The sequence below is a fragment of the Genypterus blacodes genome, unplaced genomic scaffold, assembly GCF_046128005.1.
Source record: "Genypterus blacodes isolate CSIRO-AG114 ecotype Tasmania unplaced genomic scaffold, CSIRO-AGI_Gbla_v1 ptg000029l_1, whole genome shotgun sequence".
Taxonomy (NCBI): Eukaryota; Metazoa; Chordata; class Actinopteri; order Ophidiiformes; family Ophidiidae; genus Genypterus; species Genypterus blacodes.
In genome coordinates, this window is record NW_027466842.1 from 600,829 (window position 1) to 616,652 (window position 15,824).

A 15,824-nucleotide genomic window follows, 5' to 3' on the forward strand; every position below is an offset into this window, starting at 1 on the left:
AAAGGAGGGTGAAAAGAAATTTGAATGAAATGTTTTTCTATGTGATGTGGACTAATCTTGATCAATACTATGCATTGATTATTGTATTGAATTTAAATGTCAGACCTGCGTGTTATAGTTCATAGACTTGTAGCCTGTGCGGTGTTTCCCCACTAAACTCTGTCGTCACTACTCAGTCACGACTGGTGCGTAACGTGTAGATGCCATGATCACCTTCCTCCTCCTCGTCTTCCTTCTCCTCCTCCGTCAGGTACGCGTGTAGGGTTTCCTCCCCCCCGTGCTTTACATGCAACAACCACGCACCCAAAACCGCACATCTCCCTCTTTGCAGTGCGGTGTCTGTCCAGCCCCTCCGGCACCTGGGGGGCTTTGTGCGGCATGCGGGGCGCGAACACGGGAGCAGCTGATTCCGACGCGACTGTAAACAGTAACGGCACCGACGTCGACGGCGGCGACGGGGCAGGGGAGAGGATGGAGCGGACGGCGGCGGCGGCAGCGGTAGAGGAGCAGGACAGGAGCAGCAAACCGCAGCAGAGCACCTTCACACCGCGAGGGGTTCTCGGTAAGTGACGCGGAGGAATCTGCATGCGTGCATCACACACAGCAAACAATCCCGGAGTCCATCTGTGCAAGAACCGAGCGGTAGAAAGGAGTGTGTTGATGCGCGATATGGTGCAGTCAAGGGATGCGTGGATTACTCGCACAGTCACAGTGACTCGGACGTGGACGTGACGGGCCGGTCTAGTCTCTGCATGTGAGTCTCTCTGTGTGTGTGGTTAGATTTCGGTGTGTGTTTTCTTCTCAGGCCCAGTGATCAGTAGTCATCAGTGTCAGTGTGCCGGGCTTCTTGGTCCACAGGTGCGTGCTTCATGTGTCCAGAGTGGGGACGCAGGTTGAAGTGTGTGTCTTGAGTTATTCGGTTTCAAGCAAAGGATCCCATGACAGTAATAACCAGGAAATAGTTTGTGGGGGGGGGGGGGGCACATCCAGATCTGTGGACCCCTAATCGCTCCTCATACAGAGGCCTCTCCTCAGGACCCTAAAGACCCTCAGGACCACCAGGACCACCAGAACCCCCGCTACAGTCCGGCCAGCTGTATTTGACCACACCTTCGTCTTTACAAGCAATGGTTTGAGTAATGTCACTGCACTTTTTGGATTGAATGTAGAGCCAGAACTATTCAATCAACCTCGCCGCTGAGCTCTACAGCCTATGACATCATAAATCAAACTATATATCAGAAGAAGTAGTCAGAAGTGCTCAGGTTTATTGTCCAACTTCATTCAGCTTGGACGACTTTTCAAAACAGTCCAATGACCAATTTTCTGAGAACCTTCCCAGAAATGTTTATGTAACAAATCGAATATTGTCACTTCAAATATCTTAACGGTCCCTTATCAATCAGTCTCTGCTTGGATTTGCGTCGATCAATACAATAGTGACCTCAAGCATTCAAGGTTTGACTGTAGATCATCTCAGACGGACAGGAGCGTCGTCTGCACCGCCATGTCCCTCTGCACTACCGGGTCACGTGCCAGCAGGGAAGAATCGGTTGGATGTAGGTTCTAACTCCTGCCTGCACCTTCCTCTCTATTTTTACAGCCTTAACCTTAATATAATAAAGTGTGTGTTATGTGACAGTTATATACAGTGAGGTCATAGATGTTAGTGACTGCTGTGTCGTTTTCACTCATGCGGCTCTCCCTTTAATATCTCCGATGCTGCAAATCAATGGGCAGGAAAGCTTAACGACACTATTGGATCTACAGGGTTATGGGTTTGCTTCTTAATTAGGTTTCCAGAGATAATAACTATATTGTGATATCGCTTTTATCTCCCCCACCTGTAACTGGTGTGATTATAGGTTTGGTAAGGGTTGTTCAAGCTTAGAAAAGAGCTCCACCTCCAAGAGATTCAGGTTCAAGTCCCCCTTTTTCGGCCTTTTCCTTTCAGTCATGTAGTTGAGCTGAAAACGTTCGATCTGTGTGAGTTTTATTACTTTTTGCTCACTGAGGACTGAAATACGTACCAGACTTTACTTCCAGTCCCTCGGCCCTGAGAAGATCAGGTACGGAAAATGAATTAATAATCGAGAATTAATATTTAATTGTGAATGAGGACAAGGACGAGTGCTAACTTTAGTAGTGTCTGGGCTGCAGGAAGGAGAAGGAGTGTGACGAAGCCCAGTGTGCTTCTGCCAAGCTTCAGCTATAAGGTGCTTACTTAACCTTTAAACCTTCAACCTATCACTATTCATCCTGACAGCTGTTTACCTACAGGAAAGCACTTTCACTTCACTGCAGCGGGTGGCGGTTGAGATTTCTCTGTTTACGATTTGAGTGTGTGATTGATAGACAGATTGCCCTTCTGATGTGGTTTGATGTCTCCCGGACTGAGACACAGAAAACCATGCTCAGACCGGGGAGAAAGCAGTCGGAAGGAGACCAAGAGGTGAATCATCTAAATGTCTGTGGGAAGATGTCAAAGGCTTGTTTTGGTTCCCTGTGACTAACAGAGAGGAACAGGTAGCAGGTGGACTCACTGAGTCTGCTGCACCGTGACTACCACAGAGGTCAACAGTCTCCAAATACGTCTATGTCACTCACCACAATAGTGACCTTTAAATGGACATCTGTGTACCTTATTTGACTTAACATGTAACTGATTTGACTGCGAGAAAATCCAGATCCTATTTCTCTTCGACTATGAGAGCTCTGTGGTGTCTGACTGGTTTGTAGCGCATCATCACACGACAACCAAACTACTATTACTGTCTTTAAGTCTCCCTGTGGAGGCAGTCTGAGTAGGTTCAACTCCCAAGAGACGACATGGGAAAAACCTGGAATACACTGGAGGGATGCCTTGGGAATGTCTAGGGATTGGAGGATGTTGCTCATCTGGCCTACTTGGCTCAGACTGTTGTCTCTGCAGGCTGGACCTGGTTAAGTGGCGGAGCAAGGACGAATGTTATGATTCATGATAACAAAGAATATAAAAATAGGAGAAATAAAAGCAAAGCAAAGCTCAGAGGACTCATCCTGTTCGCTGTCTGCATGATCGCAAAGAACCTCTTCAGCTTCATGATAAAAGTACGGCACAGCAGTCTGATGATTGACACTGTATCTGTCTGATAAGTGCTCAACTCTTCTGGAGGCTCCAGCCGATATAAGCCATGATTCTAGTGATGATCAGTTGAGCGTGAGTCACTGTAAAAGGCTCTAAACAGGCTGTGTGGGCACAACACAAAGACAAACGCAGGGGCCATGATTGAGGCTGTGTGTTGCATCATACTGTCACTTTTATCTACACACACTTTTCTATCAACAGGAAGCTTAGTGCACTGGTTGCTACAGCGCTCTGCGTTCTGACGTGCTGTCACGCACACAGTGTACAAAGTGTTTCTTTCCACTGAGTCAGCCTGTCAGTCTGTGTAATGTACGATGATCACCGTCGCCTTGTGCAGGAATGAGGTAATGTTATAGTGCAGTAACGATGCAGCAGTGGGTCAGCTAGTGTGGCGCCATGGCGTGCGGCAGAGATACTGTAGTGTGACATGGCAGTGAGAATGAGTGTCTGAGAGAAGGCGAAGAAGAACAGGAAGCAGCAAAAGTGATGATTTCAGACCTGATGCTGCATTGTGATATCACAGAAGAAGATACAGAGGCTGTGAAAACTTCCTACTTGACATTTTTTGGTCTGGGATTGTGAAGTGGTTCCTCTTCTTTCTGAGGCTCCACAGCTGACTGACAATGTCACCTTCACACTGGCTGGGTAATTATTTACCTATGTTTCTGTGATCTGTGTCTTTTGCCTTTTGATTTCCACTTTATCTGTCTGACGAGAGCAAAAAGAGGAAACGACAGAAACCTATGAAGACATTTTGGGCTAAGTAGTGTCAGCGCGAAGTGGAACAGTGATACTAACTGCAGTTCTGCTACACTAACCTGTCATCTGTGTCCTTGGGCACCTTGATGAGGAAATCTCACCATCTGTCTGTCACCTTCTCTCACACACACACACACACACACACACACACACACACACACACACACACACACCTCTGTTTCCTTGACCTTTTTCTCTCATTCCGCATAATCGTTTTATTAACCTAAAATCCATTCTGCTTGCCATTCTCTCCCCTTTTCCTCTTTTCTAATTCCTCCTTTTAGATAAATTGTTTGGGAAACGCCTTCTGCAGGCCAGACACTACATCATGTCTCGTAAGTCCTGGCTGAAGATGGTGCCCACCGAAAACTGTGATATCCTGATGACATTCCCAGGTACGGTAAGGTCCGGCCTGTCCTGCCCGTCCTCCCCTTTTGTCCTTTGGCTAGTGGCTCGTTGCAGAGAGAGAACAGCACACCCTCATTAAATCTGCCAGCCTCTCAGACACACGCCACTAGACAGGAATGGTCTCTGGGGAGATTAGATCTCATCCATTTACAGTAGCTGTGTCTACAGAGTGGCTGCAGGGTGCTGCAACCATCATAATCTGTGAATTCTCAGCATTTGCATAGCAGCACGGCCGGCAGGATCCTCGTGGCTCCGTGCAGTGAGAATGTATCCCGGGAGATTAATTGCCCGAGACTGAGCACCTGACTTCGCCGAGGAAATATTTTCAGACATGCCTCACAACAAATAGTATATATAAAGCTGCAAAGGGGCGAAGCATTAACTTTAATGGGCTCCATTTGCAGCGGCCCAGTGAGGCAACATTACGCTCCACCACATTATAAGCCAGTTGAAAAATGCTGCAAACTTACATTGGGTAATTAGATCCATCTTTCTAGCAGAGTTTATAATGCTCTCTCTGTTTTCACACACAATAATCTCTGGTTTCTGTCTGTACCGCAGTTAGGGCAAAAATGCAGAGTAATCCATACACATAGAGGGAATTAAAGGCACGCACGAGTAAACATGAACACGGCTCGTTGCTTAATCGGCCTACGAATGGAAGAGGGGCAGGAGAGGATGATTATGAACCATTTGAGCATTTAAATGTGTGTGTAAATCAACTCAAAGTCATTATCTAGGTCTTGTTACTTGTATGATATTGGAAAAATAGAAATTATTGTCCTAATTTGATTAAAGAAGTAGTCTTACATTCATTTTCCAAAAGGTGTTTACTTTGGTTCATCAGTATTCACACGCTGTGCTAACATGTGGGATGATGTTTACAATCTATTTTGCTGATATTTGGTGTAAAAGCCTCTTTAATAGAATCATAACATGCTGGATGTATTCATGCACATTTCTGCTTCACGGCCTGTAAGGGGACTGGAGCCCCTCTGGAATATCAATCATCCTTTCAAACTTATTAGACGGAAGAAGTCTTTTCTAGATGTGTATGCATAGAAATGTAATGCTGCGACCTTTTCCCTTCTGCACCGTCCCCACTTCCTGCTCCCTCGACAAAAGGCTCACCTCAACACCTCAGTTCGGCCTCTTTGTGCTTCCTGCTAACATCCTGCAAAGAGCATGAACGTAGCATCTAATGCAAATACTTATTTTGCTGCTCATATTTACAATTACCATAAATGTAAATGTCATATGCAAATTGAAAAGTTAGCAACATTTTCCTTCTTTTTGGTTTTTGTTTGTTTTTTTAGATACAATAGACGACCACACGCTGTTGTGGCTCCTCAATCAGATTCGGGTCGGAATCCCGCAGGTCAGCATTCAGGTCCGACAGCATAAACACACCCAGACACACGCCTTCTTCATCACCACGACGTTTGAGAGGTAAGACTGATGGGATGTGTGTCATTCAGCCAGAGAGGGTACGTTTCTGTTGAGCTGCATAAATGTGTGTGATTGTTTCTGGAAATTCAGATTTTAGGAAACACATCAGGTCTGCTCCAGCTCTGTCTGTGAGAATCAGAATCTGATCACTCATCTGACTTGAATTGAATTCTGTGCATCATAAAAGCTGGTTCTGTTTTTCGTTAATTCCACCAAAACTCAAACCTCTGCACAGCATGAATGCTCCATCATTGTATTGACACTGTCGCGTCCCCTCAGCTTGCTGCGCGGAGCCGAACAGATTGGAATGCACAAAGCCGTCAAACCTCAGTTTGGCGGCGGCATGCGTCGCTTCTCCTGTGACGAGGACAACATCTATGACAACATAGAGAGCGAGCTTTGCTTCTTCACCTCACAAGTAAGAGGTTGTAACTGTGGGTTATTGTGAAGTGGCAGTGATCCACTAAATATCCAATAAAGTTTGGATATTTGACCTTTGATTGAAATGAAATTGTCCTCAGGAGCGTCAGAGCATCATCAAGTATTGGCTGGACAACCTGCGAGCCAAACAGGGGGAGGTGCTTCACAACATCCACTTCCTGGAGGGACAGCCAATCGGTATGCTCTGATTTATGACGCTTGAAGCAGCATGTTGGTGGCGTCTGCACACAGTCACATTAGCTCCTCTGAAACATGAAACCCTTTACATTTAGCCCTAAATTGTTGTAATCGTTTGTCAAAGATTGCGATTTCAGCAGATCCTCTGGTGATGTGTCCTTTTCAGTACCGGAGCTGGTGGCCCGTGGGGTGATCCAGCAAATGTTTCCTCTCCATGAGCAGAGGATCCTCAACCAGCTGATGACTTCCTGGGTCCAGGCTGTGTGTGAGAGGCAGCCTCTGGGTATGCAGCGTCTACATGGAGGACACTCTGATCCAGATACTCAGATCCGATCACATGGCTTGCATGTACAACATATATCAGTATGTTATCTGGATGCTGCCTGCGTTGTGATCAGATCTTAGTAGGCGGGCTGTCACTCTATTTAAGCTCATCCTTCCTCTTTGATCTTGGAACAATCATCATCCATTCATAAAGTAACTTTATGCTTGGGCTGTCATTGTCCATGTTCTGGCTCTAGGTCTGTTTATCCTGATTCCAATCTAATGGTGTTTACATTAAGTTTGAACATGTGTGTAAACATACAGCTTTTGCAGTGAACAGTGGAAGAAATGAATCTTCTCCTTCTCCTGTATACTGTATTGTCCGTTCACATCTTCATGTGTTTCACAGATGATATCTGCGATTACTTTGGAGTGAAGATCGGCATGTATTTTGCCTGGTTGGGTTTCTACACTAACTCCATGCTTTACCCTGCTGTCATCGGCTTTCTTCTTTGGATACTAGCAGAGGCCGATCAGGTACTGTAGCCCTACTGTATACTACAAGAAGATCCGATACTCCTTTCAAGCATTTGTAATAAAACTAGGAACTGGAGAGCAACTGTGAATTACCACAGTATTATCCAATAATGGTTTGTAATGGTTTGTTTTTCTGCCCTTTTCTCTTATTTAGTACCATTTCCTGTACTTGTTATTATACTACTTTACCTTTACCTTAGCCTACTTTACCTACGTTACCTTATAAATAATGAATGAAATCTAATCCTAAATAGAGACAAAATGTTCACAACAAGTTGAAGTAGTTTAATAATGAAAAGTTCCTTCAGTCTGTTTGATTGTCTTATTCCCCTTATTCAGACCAGTCAGGATGTCTGCTGTGTGGTCTTCGCTCTCTTTAATGTTGTCTGGGCCACGTTGTTTCTGGAGCGCTGGAAGAGGCGCGAGGCAGAGCTGGCCTACAGGTGGGGCACCCTGGACACCCCTGCTGAGTCGCTGGAGGAGCCCAGGCCACAGTTCAGGGTGAGCATCGGGCTCAGATTATCAGTCTCATTATTGTAGCGCCGCCATGCCACACTTAGATACATTGTAGCAACATATTTTGTGTTTAGCAGGTTAAGAATATTGACAATGCACAAAATATGTCTGAACCGTAAAGAAATAAGATGTATGAGAATCTTAAGACTAATTATTTACTTAACTAATTTTTTTGACATTTCATCATCTTAATTCAAGTCTGTTTGCAAATTTACACTTCTTAGGGAGAAATGTCAAATTCTTAATACCTTCAAGGTAGTTCTCATAAACCCTAACCTATAAATAAACAAATGATCCCCTTTTGAGGTTTTACTTTCTTAACAACTTCTTTGCTCCATGACTCCTAAAGCATGAGCATGAGCATGCTTCCTTTACCTTACTGGCTCCTTTAAGAAGCTTTTATGACTCCCCTCAGCTGTCGCGGTGTCAGTTTTCTCTGCAGTCTGTAGTTCCAAAGTTAAAGTTGCATTTTCAGTCTGGGCTCTTGTCGTCCACATTACTATCAACGGCGCTCTTGCATAACTGTAGCAGAGGCTATTCTGGCATGTGTACAATCAAGAGAGAAGTGATGAGTGGGCAGGTGGATGTGCAGCAATGTGGGGGCAGGGAGCCACTTCTCACCACCTACTGTGGCATTGTGGGTTCAATGAATGGGTTGGTTTGGCGGGGAACCCTGTTTCCTACAGGCCTGGCTAGCTCAGTCGGTAGAGCATGAGACTCTTAATCTCAGGGTCGTGGGTTCGAGCCCCACGTTGGGCGATGACCTTTTTAGGGAGATTCTCACAACATCCAACCATTGGAGGACACAAACATGTGAGATAAGGAAAGGGCTAGAGCTCCAGAATTTCAACCACATCATCTAGATGGCCATAGTATCATTTGCTGCAAGTTTGGGACAGATTTAAACTTTGATCAAATTCGGGAAAAAGGGTCATTAATGTAAAAGGCCCATATCTCGGACACAGAAAGAGAGAGAGCTCTAGAATTTCAACCACATCATCAAGATGGCCATAGGATAACTTGCTGTTTGGGGAAAATGTTAATTTTGGTAAAATTCGGAAAAATGTCACAGACCAAATCATTTGTTTTTCTAATGCCCATATCTTGGTGAAATAAGAGTAAGAGATCTTAAAACACAGCATCTACATGACAAGAGGATCATATTCTCTAGGTTTGGGGCAAATTTAATTTTTGTTCCTATTCTCCGAAGACGACAGTGTATACATGGACCAAATTGTTTGTTTTTGTAAAATGCCCATATCTTGGCGAATTTAAGAGCTACAGCTCTAAAATATCAAACACATCATCTACATGACAAGAGGACCATATTCTGTAAGATTGGGGCAAATTTAATATTTGGTCGAATTTCCCAAAACGACAGTGTATACATGGACCAAAGCATTTGTTTTTTTCAAATGCCCATATCTTGGCGAATTTCAGAGCCAGAGCTCTAAAATATCAAACACAGCATCTACATGACAAGAGGATCATATTCTGTAAGCTTGGGGCAAATTTAATTTTTGGTCCAATTCCTAACACGACAGTGTATACATGGACCAAAGCGTTTGTTTTTTTTCAAATGCCCATATCTTGGCGAATTTAAGAGCTAGAGCTCCAGAATTTCAACCACATCATCTAGATGGCCATAGGATCATTTGCTGCAAGTTTGGGGCAGATTTAAATTTTGATCAAATTCGGGAAAAATGTCATAGTAACCATGGACCAAAAAGGTCATTAATGTAAAAGGCCCATATCTTGGACACAGAAAGAGAGAGAGCTCTAGAATTTCAACCACATCATCAAGATGGCCATAGGATAACTTGCTGCAAGTTTGGGGAAAATGTTAATTTTGGTAAAATTCGGAAAAATGTCACAGACCAAATCATTTGTTTTTCTAATGCCCATATCTTGGTGAAATAAAGAGTAAGAGATCTAAAAACACAGCATCTACATGACAAGAGGATCATATTCTCTAAGTTTGGGGCAAATTTAATTTTTGTTCCTATTCTCCGAAGATGTCAGTGTATACATGGACCAAAGCGTTTGTTTTTGTAAGAAGCCCATATCTTGGCGAATTTAAGAGCTACAGCTCTAAAATATCAAACACATCATCTACATGACAAGAGGACCATATTCTGTAAGTTTGGGGCAAATTTAATATTTGGTCGAATTTCCCAAAACGACAGTGTATACATGGACCAAAGCGTTTTTTTTTTCAAATGCCCATATCTTGGCGAATTTAAGAACTAGAGCTTTAAAATATCAAACACAGCATCTACATGACAAGAGGATCATATTCTGTATGTTTGGGGCAAAATTTATTTTTTGTCCAATTTCCCAAGACGACAGTGTATACATGGACCAAATCGTTAGTTTTTTTTTCAAATGCCCATATGTTGGTAAAATAAAGAGTTAGAGCTCTAAAATTTCAAACACAGCATCTACATGACAAGAGGATCATATTCTGTAAGATTGGGGCGGATTAAATTTTTGGTCCAATTTCCCAAAACGACAGTGTATGCATGGACCAAAGCGGTTTTTTTTTTTTTTCAAATGCCCATATCTTGGCAAATTTAAAAACTAGAGCTCTAAAATATCAAACACAGCATCCACATGACAAGAGGATCATATTCTCTAAGTTTGGGGCAAAAAATATTTTTTGGTTCAATTTCCCAAAACGACAGTGTATACATGGACCTAATCGTTTGTTTTTGTAAAAAGCCCATATCTTGGCTAATTTAAGCGCTAGAGCTCTAAAATATCAAACACAGCATCTACATGACAAAAGGGTCATTTGCTGCAAGTTTGGGGCAAATTTAACCACATCAGCTAGATGTGGTTGAATGTGTCGCATTGGAGATATCAGATCTATCTGTCTCTCTGTTTCCTTTTCCATTGCTGTCCAGGGAGTGAAGCGCTGCAGTCCCATCACGGGCTGTGAGGAATTCTACTACCCACCCTGGAAGAGGGCGATGTTCCGATGGTTGGTCAGCCTGCCCATCTGCCTGCTGTGTCTCTGTTTTGTCTTCTTGGCTATGCTGCTCTGTCTGGAACTGCAGGTTTGAAACTGATAATACAGCTTCCACGTTCAACGACAACAACTGTATTTATCATTGTTGACGGCTGATAAGTTATGCCACGTCTGTATCACTTATTTTAAACCTGGAACTGTAAATGATGTAAAGGATGACAATGACAACGAATGAGAATACATGATATGTATTAAAATCATTTGTCATGTCACTTGGCAGGAAGTGGTGATGGAGATTCAGGAGCTGCCCGGTTTCACAAGATTCATTCCCAAGATACTTCTGGCCATAACCGTCACCATATGTGATGAGGTGTACAAGAAGATCGCCTACTGGCTCAATGACATGGGTGAGACACACACAAAGTGTCTGTTCTTGTGGACTTTGCTGGCATTTAGTAACAGAAGTCTTTGCTCTATTAAATGGGGAATTTGCAAAGTAAGCATAAATGCCTTTTTACTGTCATTCTGTTGCATACTGAGCACAGTCGCTATGGTATCTTTGTCTTCCAGAGAACTACAGACTTCAGAGTGCCTATGAGAATAATCTCATCATCAAAATGGTTTTTGTGAGTCAGCTTTGAATAGAAACACTTCTTTTGGATTGATGAGAGTTTGACTTTGTGTAATGTTTCCTCTTTGTTTCCCAGTTTGAGTTCATTAACTCTTACCTGAGCCTGTTCTACATCGGCTTCTACCTCAAGGACATGGAGCGACTCAAGGAGGTAACAGCTGATCAATATAAGCCTGGCCAGTACACTCAAGACCTTTGTACGATCAATTACTCAGCTTTGTTCAATATATTTCCCCGAAAAAAAATCTGCAAATATGTTCAGCTGCACAAGCCGGGCTAGCTCAGTCGGTAGAGCATGAGCCTCTTAATCTCAGGGTCATGGGTTTGAGCACGTCGGGCGATTGGTTTTTCTTTTCTGCCTCTCAGCCCAGTAACTGGACTCTCTCTCTCCTCACAGATGCTCGCTACATTACTGATCTTCCGCCAGTTCCTACAGAACATCAAAGAGGTTCTCCAGCCGTATCTGTATGAACAAAACAAGCTTGGCGTCTTCACTCCCAAGGTGCTGTGGGAGCTCCTCCAAGCCATCATGCTCAAATATGGCCGCCTGGCCCTGGGAAAGGCCCAGGCTTCAATGATGGCTTATTCTTTCCTGGGGCTCGGGGGGATCCCTGTCAGTCACGCTGCCAACGGCAACCCAGAGCCTAAGAGGCGGGGGGATCTGAAAGCTGGATTCAGGCTGTCAGAGGAGGAGTGGGACATGAGTGACAGCATGATGAAGCAACGCAAAGTGAGCTTCACAGAAAAGGTGGACTACCAGGACGTCGCCGTGGAAACGCAGTCGGTGGAACACAGTTTCCTCGAGGACAGTCCCACGCTGGTGGGAGCAGGAATGGATCCGTCCATGTTTGACAGTTGTGAAGAAGACAGCGATTGCGAGATGTCCACTCAAGTATGTAGACGCTCAGTTTGAGTCTGAAACGTTGTCTTTCTTTCTTTCTTTCTCCCTTTTTCTGTCTTTTACAATTTGACAAAGTATCCGATCTACAGAAACAATTCCCTAACCTGAAATCGATTTTATCATCACACCAAGGAGAACGCAGCCATGTACGCCAGAGAGTGTGATTGCCACAGAAGGAAGGGTGCAGGTGAAGGGAGAGAGGACAAGAAGTCATGGATCGATCCACCAGAGGAACCAAAGACTGTGGCTCTGACTCAGGCTGAGATTGAAAGCTGCATGCAAACATACGAGGTGTGACTGTTGTAATGTTGGTTAGATTGAATCACTATCTCCCCTGCGTTGAATGCTTTATGACCTTTGACCCTCGACAGGATACACTTCAGGACTACCAAGAGATGTTCATCCAGTTTGGCTACGTGGTGCTCTTCTCCTCTGCGTTCCCTCTGGCGGCCATGTGTGCTCTCATCAACAACATCATCGAGATCCGCAGTGACGCTCTGAAGCTCTGCACCGGCCTGCAGAGGCCATTCGGACAGAGAGTGGAGAGCATCGGACAGTGGCAGGTCAGAACGAAGGCTTAGGATCAATAGAAAAGACACAAAATGTTTTCAAGAAAAGAATTCCCTTCCCTATTATTAGAGACCTTCATAAGATCAATCACTCCGCTTTTTTCAATACGTTTGCGACAAATACTCTGCAAATATGAGGCTGCTATAGGCCTGGCTAGCTCAGTCGGTAGAGCATGAGACTCTTAATCTCAGGGTCGTGGGTTAGAGCCCCACGTTGGGCTATAGGTTTTTAGGAAGGAGCTTCTGAGAACATCCAACCACTGTAGGACACAATTGTGTGGGAATGAGACAGAATCCCACCTTGTTTGTGGGATAAATCATACATGTCAGTATTTCTCAATAGAGCCCTTTGAATTCGAGAAACAAGAGTCAGACCTCTTAACTTTACAACTTATTGTGTGCAAGAAAAGTCACACACTTCATCTTCCTCTCCTGCCCTTTCCCTGTGTCGTTCATCAGACAGCAATGGAGGCCATGGGGCTGATAGCCATCATAGTGAACTGTTACCTGATTGGTCAGTGTGGTCAGCTGCAGCGCCTGTTTCCCTGGTTGAGTCCGGAGATGACCATCATCTCCATCGTCTTACTGGAGGTAAAGCACTGTCATGTGGACTAACACCTTCAAAATCTGTTTTTTAACACATTTCCAAACCTCAGGGGAGATTTTGTGTTTATTAAGATAGCGAGGAGAGTGTGATTGTTTGCATCTGGATGTTAGTCTGAGTCTGAGTCTGAGTGTGTCCCCTGTGGTCTTGGTGGTTTACAGCACTTTGCGATCCTCCTAAAGTACATCATCCATGTTGCCATTCCTGATATCCCTGGCTGGGTAGCAGAAGAGATGGCCAAGCTAGAGTACCGACGAAGGGAAGCTTTCAAGGTAGAGTTGAGTCATAGCTTGAAAGACCTTCGCCAACGCAGACTTGAATGCTTGCAGTTTGATGCTACTTTGTACAATGTTACATTGTATATTCCTCTGTTTCCCTTTGTGTCCTATTAGTCATCCCAATGCATCCCTTTATCACTTACCAGGAGCGATAACTGTGTTTATCTGTACAGTGTTCATATCAAATCATTGGTGCTTTCTTTAGATGTGGACTTTGGAATTCTTATCGTGAAAGCTCTAAAGCACAAGCTGTAGTTATTTTTACACAGGCCCAAGCTGCATGAGCATCAAGTGTTCTGACTTCTGCCTCTTGAACTATAATGAAGTGATTGTAGAGCTTTAAAGAGGGCTTGGAAATCAAAGCTCTGTCTCATCAGAGTTTTGTGTTTGCATGCAGGTTGTTTTTGGGACTAAACCCTGTCAACAGTTATGACACATGAGCCACATAAACATCACATGTAGTTTGTGTAACCATATCCTTAAAACACATTTATCAGTTAAATCCCGACTACTGTTCATCCACGTGCTCTTCTACTCTGATCCCAATGTTTTCTCTCTTTCCTCGTTTGCTTTACCCTTAAACTGTCTGAGATTATTTCTCTCTCTCTCTCTCTCGTTCTCTATCTCTCTTTCCCTTTAGAAGCATGAGCAGCAGGCCCAGCAGCATTACCAACAGCAGCTCAGGCGCCGCCGCGAAGAGGAGGAGCTGCAGCGTCAGGCTGAGCTGCAGGCCGAGGCTCGCCAGGAGAGCGAGTACCACAAGGCCGACGCCCAGCACCAACACCACCACGACAAATCATCAGGAGGCAAGCAAGGGGACAAACCTAAGAGACCCAGCTCGCTGCTAGGCAACAACAATGTGATGAAGCTAAAGCAGATCATCCCTCTCCAGGGGAAATTCTCCTCCGGCACGTCACGCTCTCCTGCTCAGTCCCCAACAGGCGGAGAGGCAAAGCTTCCCGGATTTCTGAAGTTCCTGAAATCTCCCGAGGTGAAAAAGGAACAAGCCGCAGCGGTCGGAGCGACTTCGGGCTCCACGGCGACCTCGTCTGCTGCGTCTGGCTGCCAGGAGAGGTCACAGTCACCCAACAGGACATTCAGTCCTGGGAAGCTGTTCAGTTTCAGCAAGTCAGAGGGGACTGTGGTGTGTGCAAATGGGACACAGCCACCGGGCCAGGCTGCTAACGCTCCATCCAACAGGGCCGATCTAAACACAACCGCAGAGGAACTGTTCTCTGAGCCCGATAAAGGAGAAACAAGACAATCCACTGATTTAGAAAACTCTGGCTCTAAGAGTTAATAAATGTTTCATCCTTGCCACTGTAATATTACCATGGAGCGCAATGTACAAGTATTCTGAGGCAATGAAGCACCTGCGCTGTAGGAGAATCTGTGTAAGTCACAAGGACCAAGTCTAAGATCTGTGAGGTAAACAGATCAAACTGTATCTATTAACACTCTGACTAAACCCTGTGAAATTGTACAGTTTAACTCCTCGATGGGGCTTCGGTAACCCTAATACTGCATGGCTGCCTGTCTTCAGCAACACCAGACCAGAAGATGAGGAAGGCGATGAGGACAGTGACGATGATGATGTTGATGTGAAGCCAGGATCTGTTGGTACCATGAGCCCCTATTTCTTCTTCTTCTTCTTCTTCTTCTTCTTTAGTGAATGTGAACAGAAGCTTCCCAGTCCTGGTTTCCCTCTCTCAAACCTGTCTTGAATGCATGTCGCATTACGTGCATGCACACCTTTGTATAATTTTCAGTTGTGAAGCACCGTCAGTCACTGCATTCTTCCTCAATCGGCAATAGGTCAGCTTATACTCACTGTGACCACGGAAAATATTCTATTTTTCTTAACTTTTGATTTTCTATGAATTATTTTACTACATAGATTTGTGAATGTACCTCTATGATGCAAATACATCTGACTTGAATAAACATCCATCATGAGACAACACTAAAATCTGTGTTTTTAATGAATCAATCAAGACATTTTCCTCATTTCAGACAGAAAATGTTTTATTTTAGTCTTCTACACAAAAAACATGATTTAAAAATTGACAACTCAAAGCCAAAGAATTGAAACTCCAAACACTTCCCAAACCTACACCGAGTGTCTGTATATAAAGTATGCAACCAAAGAATAATTACACTGCAAAGTCGCCCCTAAGGTGTGTAAACGTAGT

At 44.3% G+C, this 15,824-nt stretch overlaps 1 protein-coding gene and 2 non-coding genes across 8 annotated transcripts; all 3 read left to right on the forward strand.

The window, feature by feature from the left end:
• Window positions 1–334: 334 nt before the first annotated feature.
• On the forward strand, window positions 335–15,601 carry LOC142994297 (anoctamin-8-like). 6 transcript variants are annotated; one of them, XR_012961346.1, is made up of 19 exons: window positions 335–562; window positions 4,171–4,281; window positions 5,611–5,743; window positions 6,023–6,161; window positions 6,265–6,361; window positions 6,528–6,644; window positions 7,035–7,162; window positions 7,502–7,663; window positions 10,585–10,737; window positions 10,930–11,056; window positions 11,220–11,275; window positions 11,357–11,431; window positions 11,678–12,172; window positions 12,314–12,472; window positions 12,553–12,744; window positions 13,210–13,341; window positions 13,516–13,626; window positions 14,273–15,026; window positions 15,119–15,601. XR_012961346.1 is itself a non-coding variant. In XM_076145061.1 (18 exons), exons 1-18 carry the CDS (start codon window positions 379–381, stop codon window positions 14,930–14,932), a joined length of 3,228 nt encoding a protein of 1,075 aa, XP_076001176.1. In that variant the 5' UTR covers window positions 335–378; the 3' UTR covers window positions 14,933–15,601. The 6 variants fall into 6 exon arrangements, 5 of the variants coding, with proteins under 5 accessions (XP_076001176.1, XP_076001175.1, XP_076001177.1 ...); XM_076145061.1 differs by having other exon boundaries at window positions 14,276–15,601; XM_076145060.1 differs by having other exon boundaries at window positions 336–562; window positions 14,273–15,601.
• Window positions 8,365–8,437, forward strand: trnak-cuu (transfer RNA lysine (anticodon CUU)). The gene has a single exon. It is a non-coding gene; the product is annotated as a tRNA-Lys (tRNA).
• Window positions 12,899–12,971, forward strand: trnak-cuu (transfer RNA lysine (anticodon CUU)). The gene has a single exon. It is a non-coding gene; the product is annotated as a tRNA-Lys (tRNA).
• Window positions 15,602–15,824: the final 223 nt, after the last annotated feature.

Excerpts from the sequence above, each read along its gene's own strand:
- LOC142994297 (XM_076145060.1), top strand. The coding sequence starts at position 379 with ATGCGGGGCGCGAACACGGGAGCAGCTGATTCCGACGCGACTGTAAAC. Across the intron at positions 7,163-7,501 it reads TACTAGCAGAGGCCGATCAG|ACCAGTCAGGATGTCTGCTG; the intron begins GTACTGTAGCCC and ends CCCCTTATTCAG. Across the intron at positions 12,473-12,552 it reads GCTGCATGCAAACATACGAG|GATACACTTCAGGACTACCA; the intron begins GTGTGACTGTTG and ends GACCCTCGACAG.